This window comes from Physeter macrocephalus, chromosome 18 (genome assembly GCF_002837175.3).
Source record: "Physeter macrocephalus isolate SW-GA chromosome 18, ASM283717v5, whole genome shotgun sequence".
NCBI lineage: Eukaryota > Metazoa > Chordata > Mammalia > Artiodactyla > Physeteridae > Physeter > Physeter macrocephalus.
In genome coordinates, this window is record NC_041231.1 from 31,843,274 (window position 1) to 31,861,922 (window position 18,649).

Genomic DNA, 18,649 nt, shown 5'->3' on the forward strand with positions numbered 1-18,649 from the left:
TTTATCTTTTAATGCTGGTTTCTCCTTATAGGATAACACATATCTCATGGCTTCATTCTTCACATACCCTCCCCTCCCCACCTTTAACTTTTCAGGAACAACTCCTGCTTAACAAGATAAAGAACAGATTTAGGATAAGTTTTCATAGCAAGAGTACATGAACAAAGTGGTTCCGCTTTCTATTAAAAGTTATAGGTTAACTAGTCAGAAACAGTTTCCAGGAGAAAGTCATCATCTGAGCATTGGGTAGGAGTGAAGTAAGAGGGGTGACAGGGATAAATGTCTAAGTGTAAGAATGAAATAGTCTGTGGGTCAGTGAGTGAATAGATCAGACATGGATACAGCAAAGGTGTGAGTTGAAGAGAAGAAGAAATATAAGGTTGGTTAAAGGTAGTACTAAAGGGAGGAATGATGACACCTTTAAAGTCAAGAGTTGACATTTGATGTGATTTAGAAAGAACTATTGAATGTTCTGAGGATAGACAGGTTAACTTGGTTGTGTTTTAAGGGAGATTTTTTAACAGAGCTATGTACTTGCATCTCTAAAAATATTCTTCGAATAAACATATGCTCTTTTGTCCTTTTTGCTCATGTGGCTTGCACATAGCCTGAATGATGCAAAGTCAACAATGTACTTTGATTTCTTTGGACGCTCAGCCAAAGTGTTTTTTTGAAGACACACTGGTTATTCTCTAATAATAAATTTAATCTTGCCATTTTGATTTTTATTTCTCTTGCTGCATAAGGTGGATGTGAATCTGAATGTAGTTTTCTGTGGTCTACTGGACTCTTCAACAAAGCAACTAAATCTTATCTTAATGGCAAAAGAAAAGTATGATAATGTAATAGCATTCCCTCTGCTAATTTTAGCTCAGTTTTCACTCAGTAATTTTACATAGGGATTGTACTAATCTTCTAAGCTTTTCCCTAGACAAAATACATTAACAACTCCAAATTACGCTTTCATTAAATCAGATTTATGGAACATCACCAGGAAAAAAATGCCTCTACCAAGTATTGACTTATATTTAGAAAATAAAAATAGCTTGTAAGAGTATGACTCTAAATAGAAAATATGTTTTACCCCTTTACTTAAATCATTTTGGAAGAATAGCCTATTTACTGGATATAGAATTCTGGGTTGACCGGTTTTTTTTTTCTCAACACTTCACATTTGTCACTCTCTTGTCTTATGATATGCATGGTTTCTAACATGAATTCTGCTGTAATTCTTTCCTTCCTTCCTTTTAAGTAATGTGTGTGTTGTTGTTGTTTTTTAGCTTTGGTTTTCAGCAATTTGAACGTGATATACCTAGGTGTGATTTTTTACAATTTAATTCATCCTGCTTGGTGTTCTCTAAGCCATTTGAATCTGTTATTTGGTGTCATGAATATTGGAAAATCTAGTCCATTATTTCCTAAAATATTTTTCTGGCCTCTTCCTCCCTTCTCCTTTTGGAATTTCAATTATATGTATTTATATTGTTTGGTATTGCCCACAGTACTTGGATTCTCTGTGGTGTTTTTGTTTGCTCTTTTTCTGTTTGCATTTCATTTTAGATCACATCTATTAACCTTTCTTCAAGTTCAGTGAATCTAATAAGTGTATTACATTGTGGTTTATTTTATATTTACTTGATGACTAATAATATGAAGCATCTTTTTATGTGTTCACTTGCCATCTGTGTATCTTCTTTAATGAAGTGTCTGTTCAGCTATTTTTTGTTTAAAATTGGATTGTTTCTTATTACGTGGCAGGAAATATAGAGATCCCGATAACTAGTTTTTAGCATGATTACCTGAGTAGATGCTACTGCTATTTATTGATGCTTAGATGGTAGAACAGTGGGGAAGGAGCAGTTTAAGGGGAAATCAGAGTTGTGCTTTTGTCATGTTAAATTTAAGATCATTACTAGATGTACAAATGAAGATGTTAAATAATCAGTTGGATGTTAATCTGGAGTCATGGGTATTGGTTGGGATTAGATATATACCTTGGTAGTTATTGGCATATAGGAAGCATTTAATTCCATGGATTGAACGGAATTATTTGGGAACAGGGCTATAAATGGCAAAAAAAAGGGGCTACTTTAACAGAAGCCTGGGGCAGGCCAACATTTAGAGGCTGAAAATATGAAGTGAATCCAACAATGGGGACTTGAAAAATAACAGATAATGAGGAAGGAGAAAAAAATCCTACCTTTCAACACTGAGTAATTTTCACTCTCCAAAAGTACATAAAGGAGCCACATTTTTCAGACCCCTTGAAAAATAACAGGTAATGAGGAAGGAGAAAAAAATCCTACCTTTCAACACTGAGTAATTTTCACTCTCCAAAAGTACATAAAGGAGCCACATTTTTCAGACCCCAGGTAGTTCTCAGAACCTTCTTTACCAATGAGGTAAGAGAAACATTAAAAGGAAAATCATAGGGAAAAAGAGATGTTTCAGTGTTTAAACTTTGTATTTTTGCTCAGTAGATAGGCTTGACCACTTTATCTATCATCCTCCCATTACTCTCTGTCCCCCTCTCCGATTTAGTTTTCTTCTTTGCCCTTTTACCTGACATTGTATTAAATATTGCTTATGTATTTGTTGTCTATCAACTGTAAGTTCCATGAGGTCAAGGACTTTATTTTGTGAACTACTTTACTTATCCCTAGCACCTAGAACACTTCCTGGTACCTAGTGGTTGCTATGTAAATATTTGTTGACTCCTGAAAGAAGAGAGTGGTGTGGTCAATTGCTGACAAATTAGTGGAGTTGAGGTTAAAGAGCAAGGTATTTGGAGAACTTGATAAGAGCTGTGGGATGATGATGATGGAACTCCAAGTTAAACAGGTGGAGAGTGGAAGACAGAAATGGATCTTGTGAGTATAGATAACTCTTTCAAGAAGTTTTATAGTCAGAGTGAAGCACCAAAATGAGATGATAGTCAGTGGTGCCTTGAATCAAGTTTTTCTAAGTTGGTGCTAATAGGCCAGTATCTATAAAAGTCAAATGATTTCAAATGATCACAAATCAGATAAAGTTAACTTCCTATTTTTTAATTTTTGAGCAACATAATTGTTAGATTCACATAAACTGCGCGTCTATCTTCGCTGCCAAACTTCGTGATCACGACAGCCAATTTTACCTTGTTGGTTCCAACTTCTAGTTCCTATCGTTTTCTAGTTCCTTTATGCTATTTCACCAACGCAGGCAGAAATATAAAACCAGTGTTTTTAATCCTGTCTCTGAATCCAGGCATGGTTAGTAGTGACTTGTTTCTAAATCTTAATGTTCTCAACAGTCTAAATTAACTGTTAGGAAATGGGGTTTTGGACCAGCGGCTTTTTGCACCCTTGTTTCTTTGCCCTATTCTTGGTAACAGAAATGAAGTTTCCTTGTCCAGTTATATCCTGGACAGTAAAAGCCATGGAGTAGAGAACTGATTTGTTAATTATTTTGAACAGTCATAAGTCCTGTTTCGTAGAACCCCCCTTTACCCTTGCTGGCTTCCTAGTATTTTAATGATGGAAGACGAGTATAAATACTTTCACTGCTGCTTTTGGTTGATGGTTTAGCAGCCTGAGATGGTAAGACAGTCTTAAAATTTGTATGCCACTGCTCATAGGATCCAGGCAAGTTAGACTGACGATGGGCAGACATGATGTTAAGGGACAGATGTAGACTCTGGTGAACTGGAGAGTACACGCATCACCTAAAAGGGGCAACAGCTACTCCTCTCCAGCTTGTTGTGCTCACGTGAGAACAGGAGCCTGGTGTTGTAACACCACCAAAATTTTTGAAAAAAGCTTGAAATCTGAATCTGAACGGAAAAGTTTTTTGTTTTTTTACATGTTGGAAACTAAGAAGACTTTTAAAAATTATGGCCTAAATATATCTGTAGAGTGAATATGATCTACAGGTCAACAATTTGTGACCTCTTGTGTACTCTGTGATACAGAGTATTGAGTCCCCATGGGTGTAATGTAAGGAAGACTAGGGTTATATAATTAGAGAGATTCATTCTTTGGTGAGTTGGTCTTTCTTCTAGATACCGCTGGAAAAGGTTAATACACTGTTTCTTAAATTCCCAGTGAGTTATGGAGAATGAACTATCAGTTCTTTATCTTTGTGGAAAGATAAATTGGAGCGCTGATAATGAGAGTTGAATTCCTGATGTGGGGCCTGTAAAAGTTCAGAGATAATGGTGGACCCAAGCTGCCAAGTCTGGGGCTCCTGTTTGGAAATGGCAAAATTCCTCATAAGTAGAAGCAATCGTGGTGATCCTATATATGTATTTCATAGATTCTCCCAAAGTCTTGCCAAGAGATATCCTTCATCCTACACAGTAAAAATTAAGAGGGAGAACTTGCTACAAATCTAGTTGATACACTGAAGAAAATAATAATTCTACTTATAACTTAGCAGCAGACTCATAAAGCGAATAAAGTTTGACTCAATATGCAGTTACAATGTTGTCGCTGTTTACTCTTTAAAGTAGAAGGAACTCAGAAAAGACACTTCTGGTTTTCTGCCTATGTAAAATGGCTCCTAATAATCATTTTACTACCATGAAAACGAAGACCAACGGTCTGTGGGTATAAATGTGATCTATTAGGAGAAGCGAGGAATCTGATTTTATTGGATGTAGATATTTTCATAGAAATGCTCAGCACTAATGAATACATCAAAAACCATACTTTATTTTATGTATAGCAATACAATTTACATATTAAATAACACTATAATAGAATGATTTGATATAGTTTTAAACAGAAGAAAAAAGGGAAAAATTTCAGGTTACAAAACCCCCCGAACAAATTAAAAAACCAAAAAACCAAAAAAACCACTTTTTCCAAATGGATCAATGCAACGACTGTATTCAGTGACTAATTATGTCTAATTCCTATTGCACAAATGGTCAATGAAATTAAAAAAGAAAACCCAACTTTCACAATCACTTCCTCAAAGACATAACACATGTTGGATTCTTTTGGAATGCAAAGATGGTTCTTGCTACTTCAATACACAGGAAGTTGAATTCACATATCCACCACAAAGGAAGAAAAAAAAACAAACTATGACAGTTGAAACTAGAAAAAAATTAGCTTTATATGAAAATATAAAATTCTATGATTATATACCATAGATACAAAGTTCCCAGAAGATGCTTATCCAAGCAACAAAATATTTACAGTTTTAATGATTTTAGCTATTTCAAAATGAAGTGAAAGAAATATGAATCAACATGAAGGCTGAATTTTTTTTTTAGAAACAATGGCTGCTTGCTAGTTTCAAATGTCCTAACAAAAAAGGAGTCACTACCCCAAATGTTGGAGAGTTGCGACATTTTATAAAATCGGCTGTCTCCTTTCCTGGAGATGTTTATTTCTTAAAACTCAAGATATTTTTCTTGAAATTAATTATCCTCTGTAGAAAATGCTTCCCTTTGCAAATATTTAACAAAAATACTAAAAACAGTTTGACAGCTAAGACAAAGTAGAGGCCAAATATCATTATTACAATTCCTTCCTATTTGTAGCATGCCTTCTTTCTAGAGATAAGTAAAGCCAATATTGTATGTTAAGTGGCAACTAAGGGCAAGCGCAAAGGGGTAAGTGAAATTACAGCTGTTTAGAAAAAAAAAAAAAAAAAAGCAGGCATTTTCCCTTCATATAAAAATTCACTGGCACCATTTGAACATAAACTTTAGGACATAGGAGTTGAAAATGCATTTTCCAGTATAACTGCTAAATTCTTAAGACAAACTACATTTTGATTTTTAATTCTTAAATTATGATGAGTTTGGGTTTCTTTTTTAGATTTTTTGCTTAGAATTAGTAGTATGTATCTTTGGTAAATTGGTATCTATATTTTAATTTTTAAATACAGTGTATATGCATTTAAGAAAAAATTCATAACAAGGCAGTTGTGCTGTGTCATTATAAAGTAATTAAGGTTATTTGCTGATTTCAGTATGTCACTCTGGGCTAAACACTCCAACAGCCAGACCTTAAATGCCATAACCTTCTCTGACCTTGCCGGACTTTTCAACTCGAAATAGACTCTAAAAGCACCAAGACATAAAAATTAGGAAAACCAATTCACCTAATTTTAATCATCTTGAATTTCAGAAGGAAACTTTAAAATATAACAGATGATATTGTGGCTTTTAGTTGAAGGAAAGAGGGGCTTCCCTGGTGGTGCAGTGGTTGCACGTCCGCCTGCCGATGCAGGGGAACCGGGTTCGCGCCCCGGTCTGGGAGGATCCCACATGCCGCGGAGCGGCTGGGCCCGTGAGCCATGGCCGCTGGGCCTGCGCGTCCGGAGCCTGTGCTCCGCAACGGGAGAGGCCGCAGCAGAGGGAGGCCCGCATACCACACACACACAAAAATAAATAGATGAAGGAAAGAGTTCTCTTGATGGCAATAAGGTGTGTTTTTTCTGATGTCCAGCATGGCCACTTGTTCTGATCTTTGCAATTCAGTTTTGAATGATGTGTGCATTCTGCTTACCTAGAGCTAAATTCATACACTCCCAAAAGCTTATTTTTATAACGTAGCACAGATTAATTTGCAATAGCTATTTCCTTTCCTCCTGAGTGCGAGTGGTAATAACCTTGTTATGTAGTTAAGCAATGTGCTTATGTCTCAAAGAGAACACCATCTTTGCCTCTGGAAAGATGCAAGCACATATTTGCCAATAACAGATGAAGAATAATAGTGAGGATACACTCCATGGTCAAAGTGAGGAAGGGCTGAATGTAACTATCCTCAGTGAAGTGTGTTTGGACCACTTTGGCAAGATGGGCCAATAGCAATTGCTCCATAGTTCAGTGTGTCGGGATTTGTAGACTTTGGTTCAAGACCGCTACAGACACACAATTGCTCACAGAGAACTTCTAAGCCATCCTTGTAATGTTTCTATTGTACTTACTAGCTATCTCTCTCTTATCATGATTCTGTTACCCCTGGAAGAGATGGTCACAGAATTGGAGGGTACGCATTTCCATGAATTGAGCCCTCTGTAATAGCACAGAAGGGAATACTTGCCATGTGTCTTGTAACCAGTGTTTACTTTTGTTAAGAAAAAATGACAGAGGGACCATGAACCCCAACTTGAATGTTACTTCTGAAAGTCAAGTCCCCTGTACCATCTACTGAGAAGAATTAGCTCATATCAATACTTTATACAACTAGAGGAACCTACTTAATTGAGTAAAATGATCCAGCTCTTGCCATGATGTGAAACCTTTCCCTTACTGATTGCCCTCAGCCAGCCGGCAACTGTAGTGTTCCTACGTTAAAGCTTTTTTTCTTAAGTGTTAGGCAGAGCTTCCTTGTGTCACCTCTCATGGGAGCAGAGGGGCGGTAAAGGCATCTGTGTCCTCTAGCACGTACGGTTTAGCAAACTTGGCTCACTTGTACGTCTTTTCTCAATCTAGCCTACACAGTTCGTGAACAGCGGACTGTTCTGGGTGGCTGAATCTATGTGATGAAAAGACGAGATGAACCCTGGCAAGTTATGTAGTTCACAAAAACTCCGTTGACCTGGCCTATGTGTTAGAAATCCTGGGCTAGTCCTGTAGCCTCTCTCTCCTTAGCAGCTTTGCTCCTTCAGGTCCAGTCTGACAAACTTCATAGAAACCCACCTCAAGATAAACAGAATCTCAAGGCTGATTATCATGACTGTTTTAATGCCTATCCAGATGGTATGATAATAGCCAGTATGGACTTTTGGTTGAAGTTTATTGACATAAAAAATAACCAAAACCCTTTTCTTCTTAACAGGCCCAGTTCTGGTGATGGTTTCACTTCTGACAGAAGTCATCCCTCAAGAGCAAATGTGCAGTCGAAGAAACAGCTCTCAGTAAGTAGCTTATTTTTCTAAATAACTGAAATTTCTTATTAATGCTCCTAATTTTCCCATGATGTACAGCAGGGTGAATATGGCTCCAAGAAATTACTTCCTTGGGCTCTGTGTCATGACGAGCAGTCTCTTTTTATCTGTTCTTGAGGCTAAACTACACAAAAGCATACAAAGCTGTCTCCTATTTTTAAAAACTGTTTGAAAATGTCACTATCACCTTTCACTCAAGATTCTAATTTTCTCTCTCCAAATCAGATTTATCCATGTGTGGGAATCTAGATAGTCGCAAGGACTTTTGCTAATACAGTATTTTCAGTTTAATCCTAAGTAGAAGAATGCATGTAATTATGAGATTTATCATGAAACGTTTGGCAAAAAAAGGAAAGAAAAGAATGTAAGAATGTTAGCTATATAGGTAGTTTTTATTAGATTGCTATAGGAGTAATAGGAATATTTTAGGGGAGTAGTTTCAAAATTACACACCTGCAAGATTTTCATTATTCCACCTGCCATGAGGTATGGTATTATAAACCATGAAGCATTAATGGAGATTCACTAAAGGGTTTCATAACCGGAGTTATCTAAAATATTGCCATCTCTCTTTGGTAAAAGATGGCCCTGATTTTGGGGTGTAGCTATTTCAGAGAGTTAAAACGGAAACAACACACACTGTCCACATAGCTACTGTGAAAACTGTAATACAGAGATATCTTTTATTTTGACACAGCTGGGCATTTTTTTAAGCTATGAATATAACTTTGTAACTAATTAGTGATCACGTGAAACAACTCAAACCTTCTAATTTCTTAATGGCTATCTTCACCCTCGTAAATGAAACTGTTTCAAGGCCATGAGGTTTGACAGACCTTCAGAGTAGCTTCCCCACACCTGCTATTCTTTAAAAGAAAACAATGCTCATCCACTCCATTAAACTACAGAAGGCATACGGTATTGAACAGTGCCTTGAAAAAATGGAAGAGGAGAACTGAGGAAAAGTACAGCATTGCCTGCCAGTAGAATGCAACTGCTTTAGCAACAATAATAATGATAATTAAAAAAACCAAGATTCACTGTCATAACAAAGACCTTCACTGTACTGAATTAAAAAGTAGCATGTGTGCTGTCACGGAATGTCACATCAGGGTTTGCTTTAGTATTAGGTTATAGGCAGTAACACTGATCAGATAGTGCAAACTAGGTAAAACCGCGTTTCACTGTGTGAAATGAACAGAGGTGCAGATGCTCAGTAGGATACCATTAAGACATAAAATGGCAAAAAATAAATATCAAAACTTTTTATCAGTGTAAAAAAGTAACCGGGTTATTGTATAACGTAGAGTCTGGCAAAAAAAGGCCTCAAAAAAGTTCTCAGTCTTCAGAAGTTTTACAAATTAAGCGCCCTTTCAGGATTCTGATCACACTAGAGATTCCATGCTCTCGGCAGGGTCCGATTCATCTGCCATGAGAACAGCACCATTTTTGTCCACTGTCATGGGACCATTTCCATTTTCTTTAGTGCTGACCAAGCTGAGCATTGCTTTGTAGACAAACTGGTATTGTTCCTGGAAAACAAGAGGGAGGCAGTTTTTGAGCCAAAGAGCAGCTTAATCATTTATTTCATCTCAGGTGGAAATACTGACTAAAAATGTAAATGTGAAAAATGTACTAGAGAAACAGGAATTATGTCTCTGCTAGTCCAGACACTTAAAAAATAATCTTTTGAATCCTTTATAATCAAGACCTACACCTTCTTCAGGTCCTTCTGATCTCTGTTACCTTGGAATGAATTCTCAGTGTTGACAGTCCACTAAGATAATAGGATGTCCATATTTTATAATCAGAGGATACTATACTCTAGAAAGCAGAGTTTCTCAACCTCAGCCCTTGGGGCATGTGTGGACCAGCTAATTCTGTATTGTGGAGGGGGCTGTCTTAGGCATTGCAGGACATTTAGCAGCATTCCTGGGCTCTACTCACTTAACTCCATCTCCGGTTGTGACAACCAAAAGAGGTCTCCAGACGTTGCTCAATATTTCCTGGGGGGCAGAGTCACCCCCAATCAGAACCACTGTTCTCAAGGGTGGGGCTGAGTTTCAAATGATGTACAGGTTTCACAGATAAGCAAAGTACTTACAATGTCTGTGAATACTCCAGGCCTCATCAGATTGATCATTTTTGCAACCTGGAACACATCCACCGCATTTTCATGCTCCAGTTGCTGGGACAAGGTGGTAAGGGCACACAGCATTCCTGCGGAGACTGCGCCGTACCTTGGGGAGGCACAAAAAAGCCATTTCAGTTCCACTAAAGGACAGAATATATTGGAACAAAATTACCATCACCTGTTTCCGTAGAAGCTAGGTAAACTGTATTGATATCTACTCTAGAACACAAAAATGAATGAAATGCTGGACACGGGCAGAGATTTCGAGGTTAGCGTAAAGGTGACATCTGTTTCTGAATGTGACATCTCTGAGACGGGCTTACCAGATGTTTAGCTTGATGTCTAATATGAAGTTAGAAGTTCAAAATTAGACTTGGGAGGGCTGTAAGATTTGATGTCGGGGACAAGTTGGGTGAAAGAGTAGGAAAAATAGTACGAGAATTTTAACTAGAGGCTATGAGACAAGTAGAAAGTGGTGAGAGGCTCTGGAAAACATTTTTTTAACAATCCCGAAGGGCTAAATTGAACTTCCAGAATATGAATAAAAATGGAAATATGTGGCTCAAAATGCAGTCAGAGAATTTCCAAAATGAGTTTCATATTTAGTCATTATTTTTGGCACTGAAGTGGAAGTTTCCAAGTATGAGCACCTTCTATAAGATTCTTGGAAAAATATGGTTCTCTTTGCTTCACACACAGGCACAAAAAAGGCTTAGAAGGGTAGCAGACTTTTTCATCAGGCCAGGTGGGCCTCTTCAGTTTTTACAGGAACCTGTGTGGCACATAGTTTCCATATTAATGATGAGGAAACAGATGGATTAAATGAATTGTTCAAGGAGGTGTTGCTGGTTGGTGGCAGAAATGAGACTAGAATTTAGATGCCCTGTGTCCAGTGTTCTGTTAATAACTATTAAATACTGTTTCTAAATTCTTACATGAAATTAAAACAGTACAGATGTTTTTACTTCTGTAATGCAGATAAAGCCAACGTCTCCCTAACCACCACCCCAACTTCAGAGGTAATCTGTCTAAGGGAAAAACTGTTGTGCATGTGGGTACAGCCTTCCTAGATTTAAGGATATCAGTACATGTCGATCCGGCTCATTATTTCATCTGCATGCATACCAGACGTGTCCTCATTTCCCCATGGATGGACATTTAGGTTGTTTGTGCCTTGTGCACGTAGCAGAGTAGTACAGACTAGCACCTTACCATGAGAAGAGCTAGGTCACGGGTATGGCCATTTAGTTTTAAAGACACTGCGGTATTTCTCTCCCACGTGTTGTTACCTGTCCATACTTCTCCCAGCCAGAGAATACCAGTTTCTCCTCATTATTTTAAAGTTTGGCTTTTGCCAGTCTGATGTGTGAAAACTTGAATCTTACTGTTGGTTTAATTTGCATTTCCTTGGTTACCAGGGGAGCTGAATATCTTTCTATGTTTATTGACCCATCTGTATTTCCTCTTCTGAAACTGCCTATTAATATACTTCGGCCATTTTTCTACTGGGTTTGTCTCTTTTAAATGAATTTCTACGAGTTATATTATCTGCGGTACGTGTTGCAAGTATTTTTTTCAGTCTCCACTTTCTCTTAGCATTGTTTGTGGTTGTTTCTGTTAATGCTGAAATGTAGTTTAGATATAACCAAATGTATCAATCTTTAGCTTTTTAGGAATCTTGTTTGTTAATGCTTTCTTTACCCCAGTATTTAAAAAATATTCTCCTATATTTTTCTTTTTTTTTTTTTTACGTGTAATTGTTTAATTCATCGGAATCTTATTCTTGTTTTGATGTAAGGTAGGGGTCTGAATTTAGTTATTTTTCCAATGGATAACCACTTGTGCCACCATTTTTTTTTAACATATATCTGCTTTATTAATCCTCATTTTAAAATGTGCTGATTTAACAAATAATGTGAACAAAGGTTCAGAAGGAATAATGTCACAAAATTCCACGGGTAGACAATGCCGCCAACTAGAGTGCAAATTTTGCTTTGCTTTCTAACCTAACATTTATAAAAATGGTCATCTTTACGGATACATACCACACTTAGCTTTCACCATGAATGTGACCTATAAAATCAATTATCAGAGACCACATCCAGGAACCACAGCATTGTCTACTTCCAGCTCATTCACAGGATCACTCCCCATGTGCAAGCTCTCCTACCACATGGGAATCCGATTTTCCATTCCCCACTTTCCATCCATCAGCCCCTAACATTCCTCATTTCTGCTGCCTAGCCTAATTTCATCCCCATGTACTTATTTAAACCTATATTTATTAAGACAAATGATTCCTAAGTCTGTCTGACCTTTTACTGTATCTCCTGATCAAGACACCAATCCCAGTGACTCAAGATTGTTCCCTATTCAGTGGGTGCTTCAGATGAAGCACATGATTAGAATCTTGATCCCCATCTAAATACAGAATCACAAAACGCAGTAACTTCCTAATATATCTGGCAGTCCAACTATACCTTGATAACTAGTCTTCTATGCTCCATAAACATGTCCAGCCTTTTCTGAATCTTTTCCCTCTCACACATACTCTTTCTTTCACTTTCCACGTATGGGATTGACGCCTGCTGCACAGACAGATTACGTGAGTTCACGGTTGTTGGGCTGCACGCCACAGGCCTGCAGGCCCTGTACTTGCCCAGCCTCAAGACCAAAGAAAGAGCCTAAGTCAGCAACAGAGACATCGATGGTTTAATGGATGGGGGAGCTTACATGTCTGAAGCAAGGTCCTGCACCGACATCCCACGGTATGCAGCAGACTGCAGCGGGCAGGACATGCAGGACGTGGCAGCAGTCTTTGCTCCCTCTGTGCCAGCATTTTTTATTGAATTGTCTCATGTTTCTTCATTGATTCGAGCTGCCTTTTTAATAGTCTAAATTCTCATATATGCTGGCCTATTTCTGAACTCTCTATTTTGGCCCTTTAATCTGCTTGTCTGTTTTTTTATACTGTATTTCCCCACATTCGTTTAAATTCCCATAGGTTTTTAGTAAGTCTTGATACCTGATAAAGCAAGTTTGCACAATAGTCTTGGCTGCCTCTATATTTATTGTTTCACTTTTAGTGCTTCAAACATACATATTTTCATTTTTCACTTGTACACTCGTTTCCATATACCTCTACGCTTCCACCGCATCCCATCCTGTTTCATGTCGATTGATACTGGGCTGTCAAGGAACACAAAAAGTTTTGTTGGGATTTTGGTTAGGCTGCACTGAATATATAGATAGATCTGAGGAAATTAACATCTTTTTGAGTTTTTCTGTTCATGAACACGATGTCTTTTCTCCATTTATTCAGGTCTTTTATAGTTTTCAGTTAGATTTTACAGTTTTCTATGTAGTCTTTTGCCAATTTCATTTTAGGGTAAATCCTAGGTAGTTTCTGTTACTCCAAAGAATGGCCTCTTTTTGCGACATTACTGTTTGGTTTCAGTTGATATATAGGAAAGTTATTGATTTTCACGTGGTGAACTTGTATCCAGCCATGCAGAACTCTTTTTAAGTTCTAATAATTTGTGGATTCTCTAGGAAGTTGGCTACACCTTTATCTGCTGGCAATGCCACTTGTCTCTTTCTTTTGTACGTCTTACATCTTTTGCTTTTACTGTATTGGCGAGGATACGATAGTTTTGTATTCTAACACTGTGAAGCGGTGTCATATTGTGTTCTTTAATGGTAAAGCTTCTAATTTTTTAATATTAAATAAAAATATTTGCTATAGGCTTCTGAGAAGTAACATTGATCAAGTTAAAGAGAATGCTTTTGACTTTTCGTTTGCTAAGAGTGTTTTCTTTTGGGGAAGGGGATTATGAATGGGTGTTATTTTATTGTATGTTTTGAATATCGATTTAAAAAAATTCCTTTAATAATGTTCTGAATTCACTGAGAGCAATTTTTGGTACCATTTAAGCAGCTCTATATTCCTAGGATAAATCTTTTTCATGATGTATATAATTCTTTTACTATAACACACTGGGTTTTCGACAGTATTTTTTTTAGACCTTTGTACCCATATTCAAGTAACATTGGCTTATACTGTTCCATTCTGGTGCTAGCCTTGTTTGTCTTCTTAATCAAGGTTACATTAAATGTTCCCTCTGTGTGCTGTTGTTCAAACGTAGACTGGTCAAAACTTAGTGGGCCTTAACGGGTTGAAAACTCTATGTGCCAGGCTCTCTTATAAGTACTTTACGTGTGTCAACTTAATTCTCAGAATAACCCAGTACTACAGGTACTATTAGTATCCCCATTTTGAGGTTGAAGAAACAAGGCACATCCGGGGGAAGTAACTGGCCAGGGTCTCATAGTTTGGGAGACTAGAGCTTATATTTGAGCTGATACAGGTCAGTGGCTCAGAACAGAGACTGACTGGTACATTGTGTTCACTAAATATCATTTACTATGATTAGGTAGGCTTAAAAATTTATTGGTGTAGAGTTATAAATAGTTTTAAATGTTTATTTCATTTCCTTTGAAATATTTCTATTGTTTTTAACCTTTTATTAAAGAAAATTTCAAATGTGTACAAGGCATAGTAACCCTCACTGCACCATCACTAAACTGAAACAAGCATCAGCTTATAGCTGGTGTTGTTTCATGTCAGTTTCCTCCCCATGTATTTTGAAGCAAACCCCAGGTATTTTATTCATTAATAATTTAGCATAAAACTCTAAAAGATAAGGTATTATCACACCTATGTAAATTAACAATTTTTAAAACATTTGAGAACTACAGATAAATGGTAGATTTTTTTGTTCTTCCCAATGATAAATTATGCCTTCTTTTTTCCACCAATTTCCAAAGTTGTGTCTTCTGTTAGTAAAATTTAAGCAATGAAGTCTATCTCCTCCTTGCCCCCATTTCATTACTGTTTGCTTTTCTTTTAATTCCTTGTACTTTTTGTGGATTTATTTGGTTCTTTTTCTGGCTTCTCAAGTTGAAAGCTTAGTTTATTTTAAAATTTTTCTCCAATATATGAGGCTTAGGCTATACATTGTTTTCTCTGAGTATATATCCTATCAGGTTTTGAAATGCAGTGCCTTCATTATCATTTAGTTTTAGGAGTCCGTAATTTCTCTTTTCATTACCTCTTTAAACCAGCAATTATCTCTAATTCTAGCCATAAGGACTTCAGTGTCTGGGTATAAGAATTTGGGGTCTCATTTCATTGTTGGTTTCTAATTTAATGCATTATAATCAATGAACATGGCCTTGTATGATACCAGTTTTTTGGAATATGTGAAAATTCCATTTATGGCCAGTAATTATAAATAAACTAGTTGTGTTTGAAGAGACTATATGGTCTCTCCGTAAGTCTCTCTTGGGTACCAACTTTTTTTTTTTTTTTTGCGGTACGCGGGCCTCTCACTGTTGTGGCCTCTCCCCTTGCGGAGCACAGGCTCCGGACGCGCAGGCCCAGCCGCTCCGCGGCTTGTGGGATCCTCCCGGACCGGGGCACGAACCCGTGTCCCCTGCATCGGCAGGCGGACTCGCAACCACTGCGCCACCAGGGAAGCCTCCATCCTTTTAATATGTATTTATTTATGTATTTAATTTTAGAAATGTTTATTTCTAAATTCTATTTATTTTATTGAAGTTTAGTTGATTTACAGTGTTGTGCCAGTCTCTGCTGTACAGCAAAGAGACTCAGTTATACACATATATAAATACATTTTAAAAACATTCTTTTCCATTATGACTTATCCCAGGAGACTGGATATAGTTCCCTGTGCTATACAGTAGGAACTTGTGTATCCATTCTGTATATAATTGTTTGCATGTACCAACCCCAAACTCCCAGTCCATCCCTCTCCTTCCCCCTCTTCCCCTTGGCAACCACAAGTCCGATCTCTGTGTCTGTGAGTCTGTTTTATTTTGTAGATAGGTGCATTTGTGCCATATCTTAGATTCCACATAAGTGATTATCATATAGTATTTGTCTTTCTCTGTCTGACTGACTTAGTATGATAATCTCTAGGTCTATCCATGTTACTGCAAATGGCGTTATTTCATTCTTTCTTATAGCTGAGTAATATTCCATTGTATATATGTACCACATCTTCTTTATCCCATTCATCTGTCGATGGGGTACATACTTTTTATATGTCACTATTAGATCAGCTTTGTTAATTATGGTATTCAGATCTTCTCTCTGAATGTTATTGTTCACTGTATCCTGATAATTCATTTTAAGAACTCATCCCTTTATTCAGTTCTTAGAGAATCTCAGCCATTATTTTTTTTTCAGCTATTAATTTCTTCCTCTTTCATCTTTTTTCTCTCTCCATGGATCACACCCTTAGTCCGATGTTGGAACTTCTGTATCTGGCTTCCATATCTGAGTCTGATTGCGGTTTTATCCATTGTACTACTAGTCCATCTCTCATCTTTTCCATTTCTTAGCCTCTAATTTGTTCCTGTTTCTTAATACATGTTTTTAATTCATCTCATATGGTCTTCCTTTAGATCTCTGAGCATATTATTTCAAAATCCAATTATGATTGCTCTATTACCTCTGATTCACTGTATTTTTTTGTTCTTGTTCATCATGTTGTCTGTCTTCAGATTCTAAACTGAACCGGGTTTACCTTCTCATTTTAGCAGAGCGAGAAATTCCCCACCCCGCCCCCAATCATTTGTATGCATTTTTTTTCAATAGGGGAAGAACGTAACCCTTTAATCTTTGCTAAATCTGCTCTAGTGAAACTGTTAGGATTTTTTTTTCCCCCTTCAAGCTAACAGCCATTGAGATAGGAAAGTCAGGTATTTTGTATTTTACTATGCACTGTGCACTCCATGTGGGATACTCTGGCCTTTGCTTGGGTTGTCTTTCCTGTATTTAACCATTCTTAAATAAGTACCGAAATAAAAGGAGGTACCTACAAAATAAGACTTTAAACGGGACTAGAAACTAGGTCAAATCAATCAAAATGCATAGATACTTGAAAGTATCAGTCTTTAAAGACTGAAAAAATAAAGGCCATTCTCTTTCAGAAGTTTAGGAATTAAGTAGGATTAAAGGATGTTTGTCAAGTTTCATGCATTTGCACTTCAAATTACAGGGACCTGGTGAAAAAGTGATGCAGGTAATTTATAACTTAGCTGAAACAAGAATACTGTATAACTTCACTGGTTTTGGTAGTTTGTTTGCCACTTTCTCAGAGGGCCCCATTGAGAGCAGTACTTCTTTAACTAGTGCTGTGCTGTTAAAATGTATTTTCATCTTCCCCTGTCTGTGCCTCAAAGAAAGGAAAGTACTTTAAGTCCCCGACATTCAGTATTCCTGTATCATCAGTGTGTATAATACTTATGGCCATTTAATTACACTTTTTACTACTTCATATAATTACAATTATTGTTGTGTTGCTTTTCCGATGTTGTTTTAAAAATCATAACCAACACTGCAATGCAGAGGTATAACCCTGTCACTATGAAGGAAGTGAAACTTCCCTTCAAAATCATTATGGCAGGAAGGAAAACAGAGCTAAAGCTTCAGTATCCATTAATCCTGGGGAATAATGGCAGCACAAAACCACAGGACTTCAAGAAATTAAAACTTTGGAAGTGAATGAGAAAGTACAGAAAACAAAACACAGTCCGAGGACACAAGGGGCAGGAGTGCTTACTGTGAAAACCAGCGGGAGGCAGTGTTAACCAGTGGGATTAGACAGATCTGGATTGAACCATAGCCAGTGCCAGCTTCCTGGCTTGCCCCCTGTGCTGGGCCTTGTGCTTTGACGGGTCCCCTACTTAGGAGGGTCCTGCGTAAAACTAAACTTCTTAGTTTAATGCTCTGGTGTTGCCATCTGGAAAAAAATTTTTTTAATTTTTATTTTATATTGGAGTATAGTTAATTTACAGTGTTGTGTTAGTTTCAGGGGTACCGTAAAGTGATTCAGTTATACATATACATGTATCTGTTCTTTTCCAAATTCTTTTCCCATTTAGGTTCTTATGGAACATTGAGTATAGTTCCCTGTGCTATACAGTAAGTCCTTGTTGGTTATCTATTTTATATATAGGAATGCGTATATTTTAATTCCAATTTATTCCCCCCCCCACCTTTACCCTTTGGTAACTGTAAGTTTGTTTTCAAAGTCTGAGTCTGTTTCTGTTTTGTAAATAAGTTCATTTGTATCTTTTGTTTAGATTCTGCATAGAAGCGATATCATCTGATATTTGTCTTTCTCTCTCTTAGTTCACTTAGTATGGTAATCTCCAGGTCCATCCACGTTGCTGCAAATGGCATTATTTCCTTCTTTTTAGTGGATGAGTATATTCCATCGTATATATGTACCAAATCTTCTTGATCCATTCATCTGTTGATGGACGTTTAGGTTGCTTCCACGTCGTGGCTATTGTAAACAGCGCTGCAGTGAACACTGGGGTGCATGTTTCCATTCGAACCATGGTTCTCTCTGGATACATGCCCAGGAGTGGGATTGCTGGATCATATGGTAGGTCTATTTTTAGTTTCTTAAGGAACCTCCATACTGTTCTCCATAATGGTTGTACCAATTTACATTCCTACCAACAGTGTAGGAGGGTTCCCTTTTCTCCACACCCTCTCCAGCACTTATTGTCTGTAGACTTTTTGATGATGGC

General features: G+C 37.3%; 1 protein-coding gene across 4 annotated transcripts in view; it reads right to left on the reverse strand.

Annotated features, from left to right (window-relative positions):
* Positions 1-5,579: 5,579 nt before the first annotated feature.
* The window catches only part of PTPRG (protein tyrosine phosphatase receptor type G), a 761,444-nt gene continuing 748,374 nt past the window's right edge, over positions 5,580-18,649 (reverse strand). For all 4 annotated transcript variants that reach the window (XM_024124118.3, XM_024124116.3, XM_024124115.3 and 1 more), the window contains 2 exons: positions 9,992-10,127; positions 5,580-9,419 (listed from right to left, as the gene is read on the reverse strand). In XM_024124118.3, coding sequence (XP_023979886.1) covers positions 9,273-9,419; positions 9,992-10,127 — 283 coding nt within the window. In that variant the 3' untranslated portion in view covers positions 5,580-9,272. The remainder of the gene's footprint in view (positions 9,420-9,991; positions 10,128-18,649) is intronic.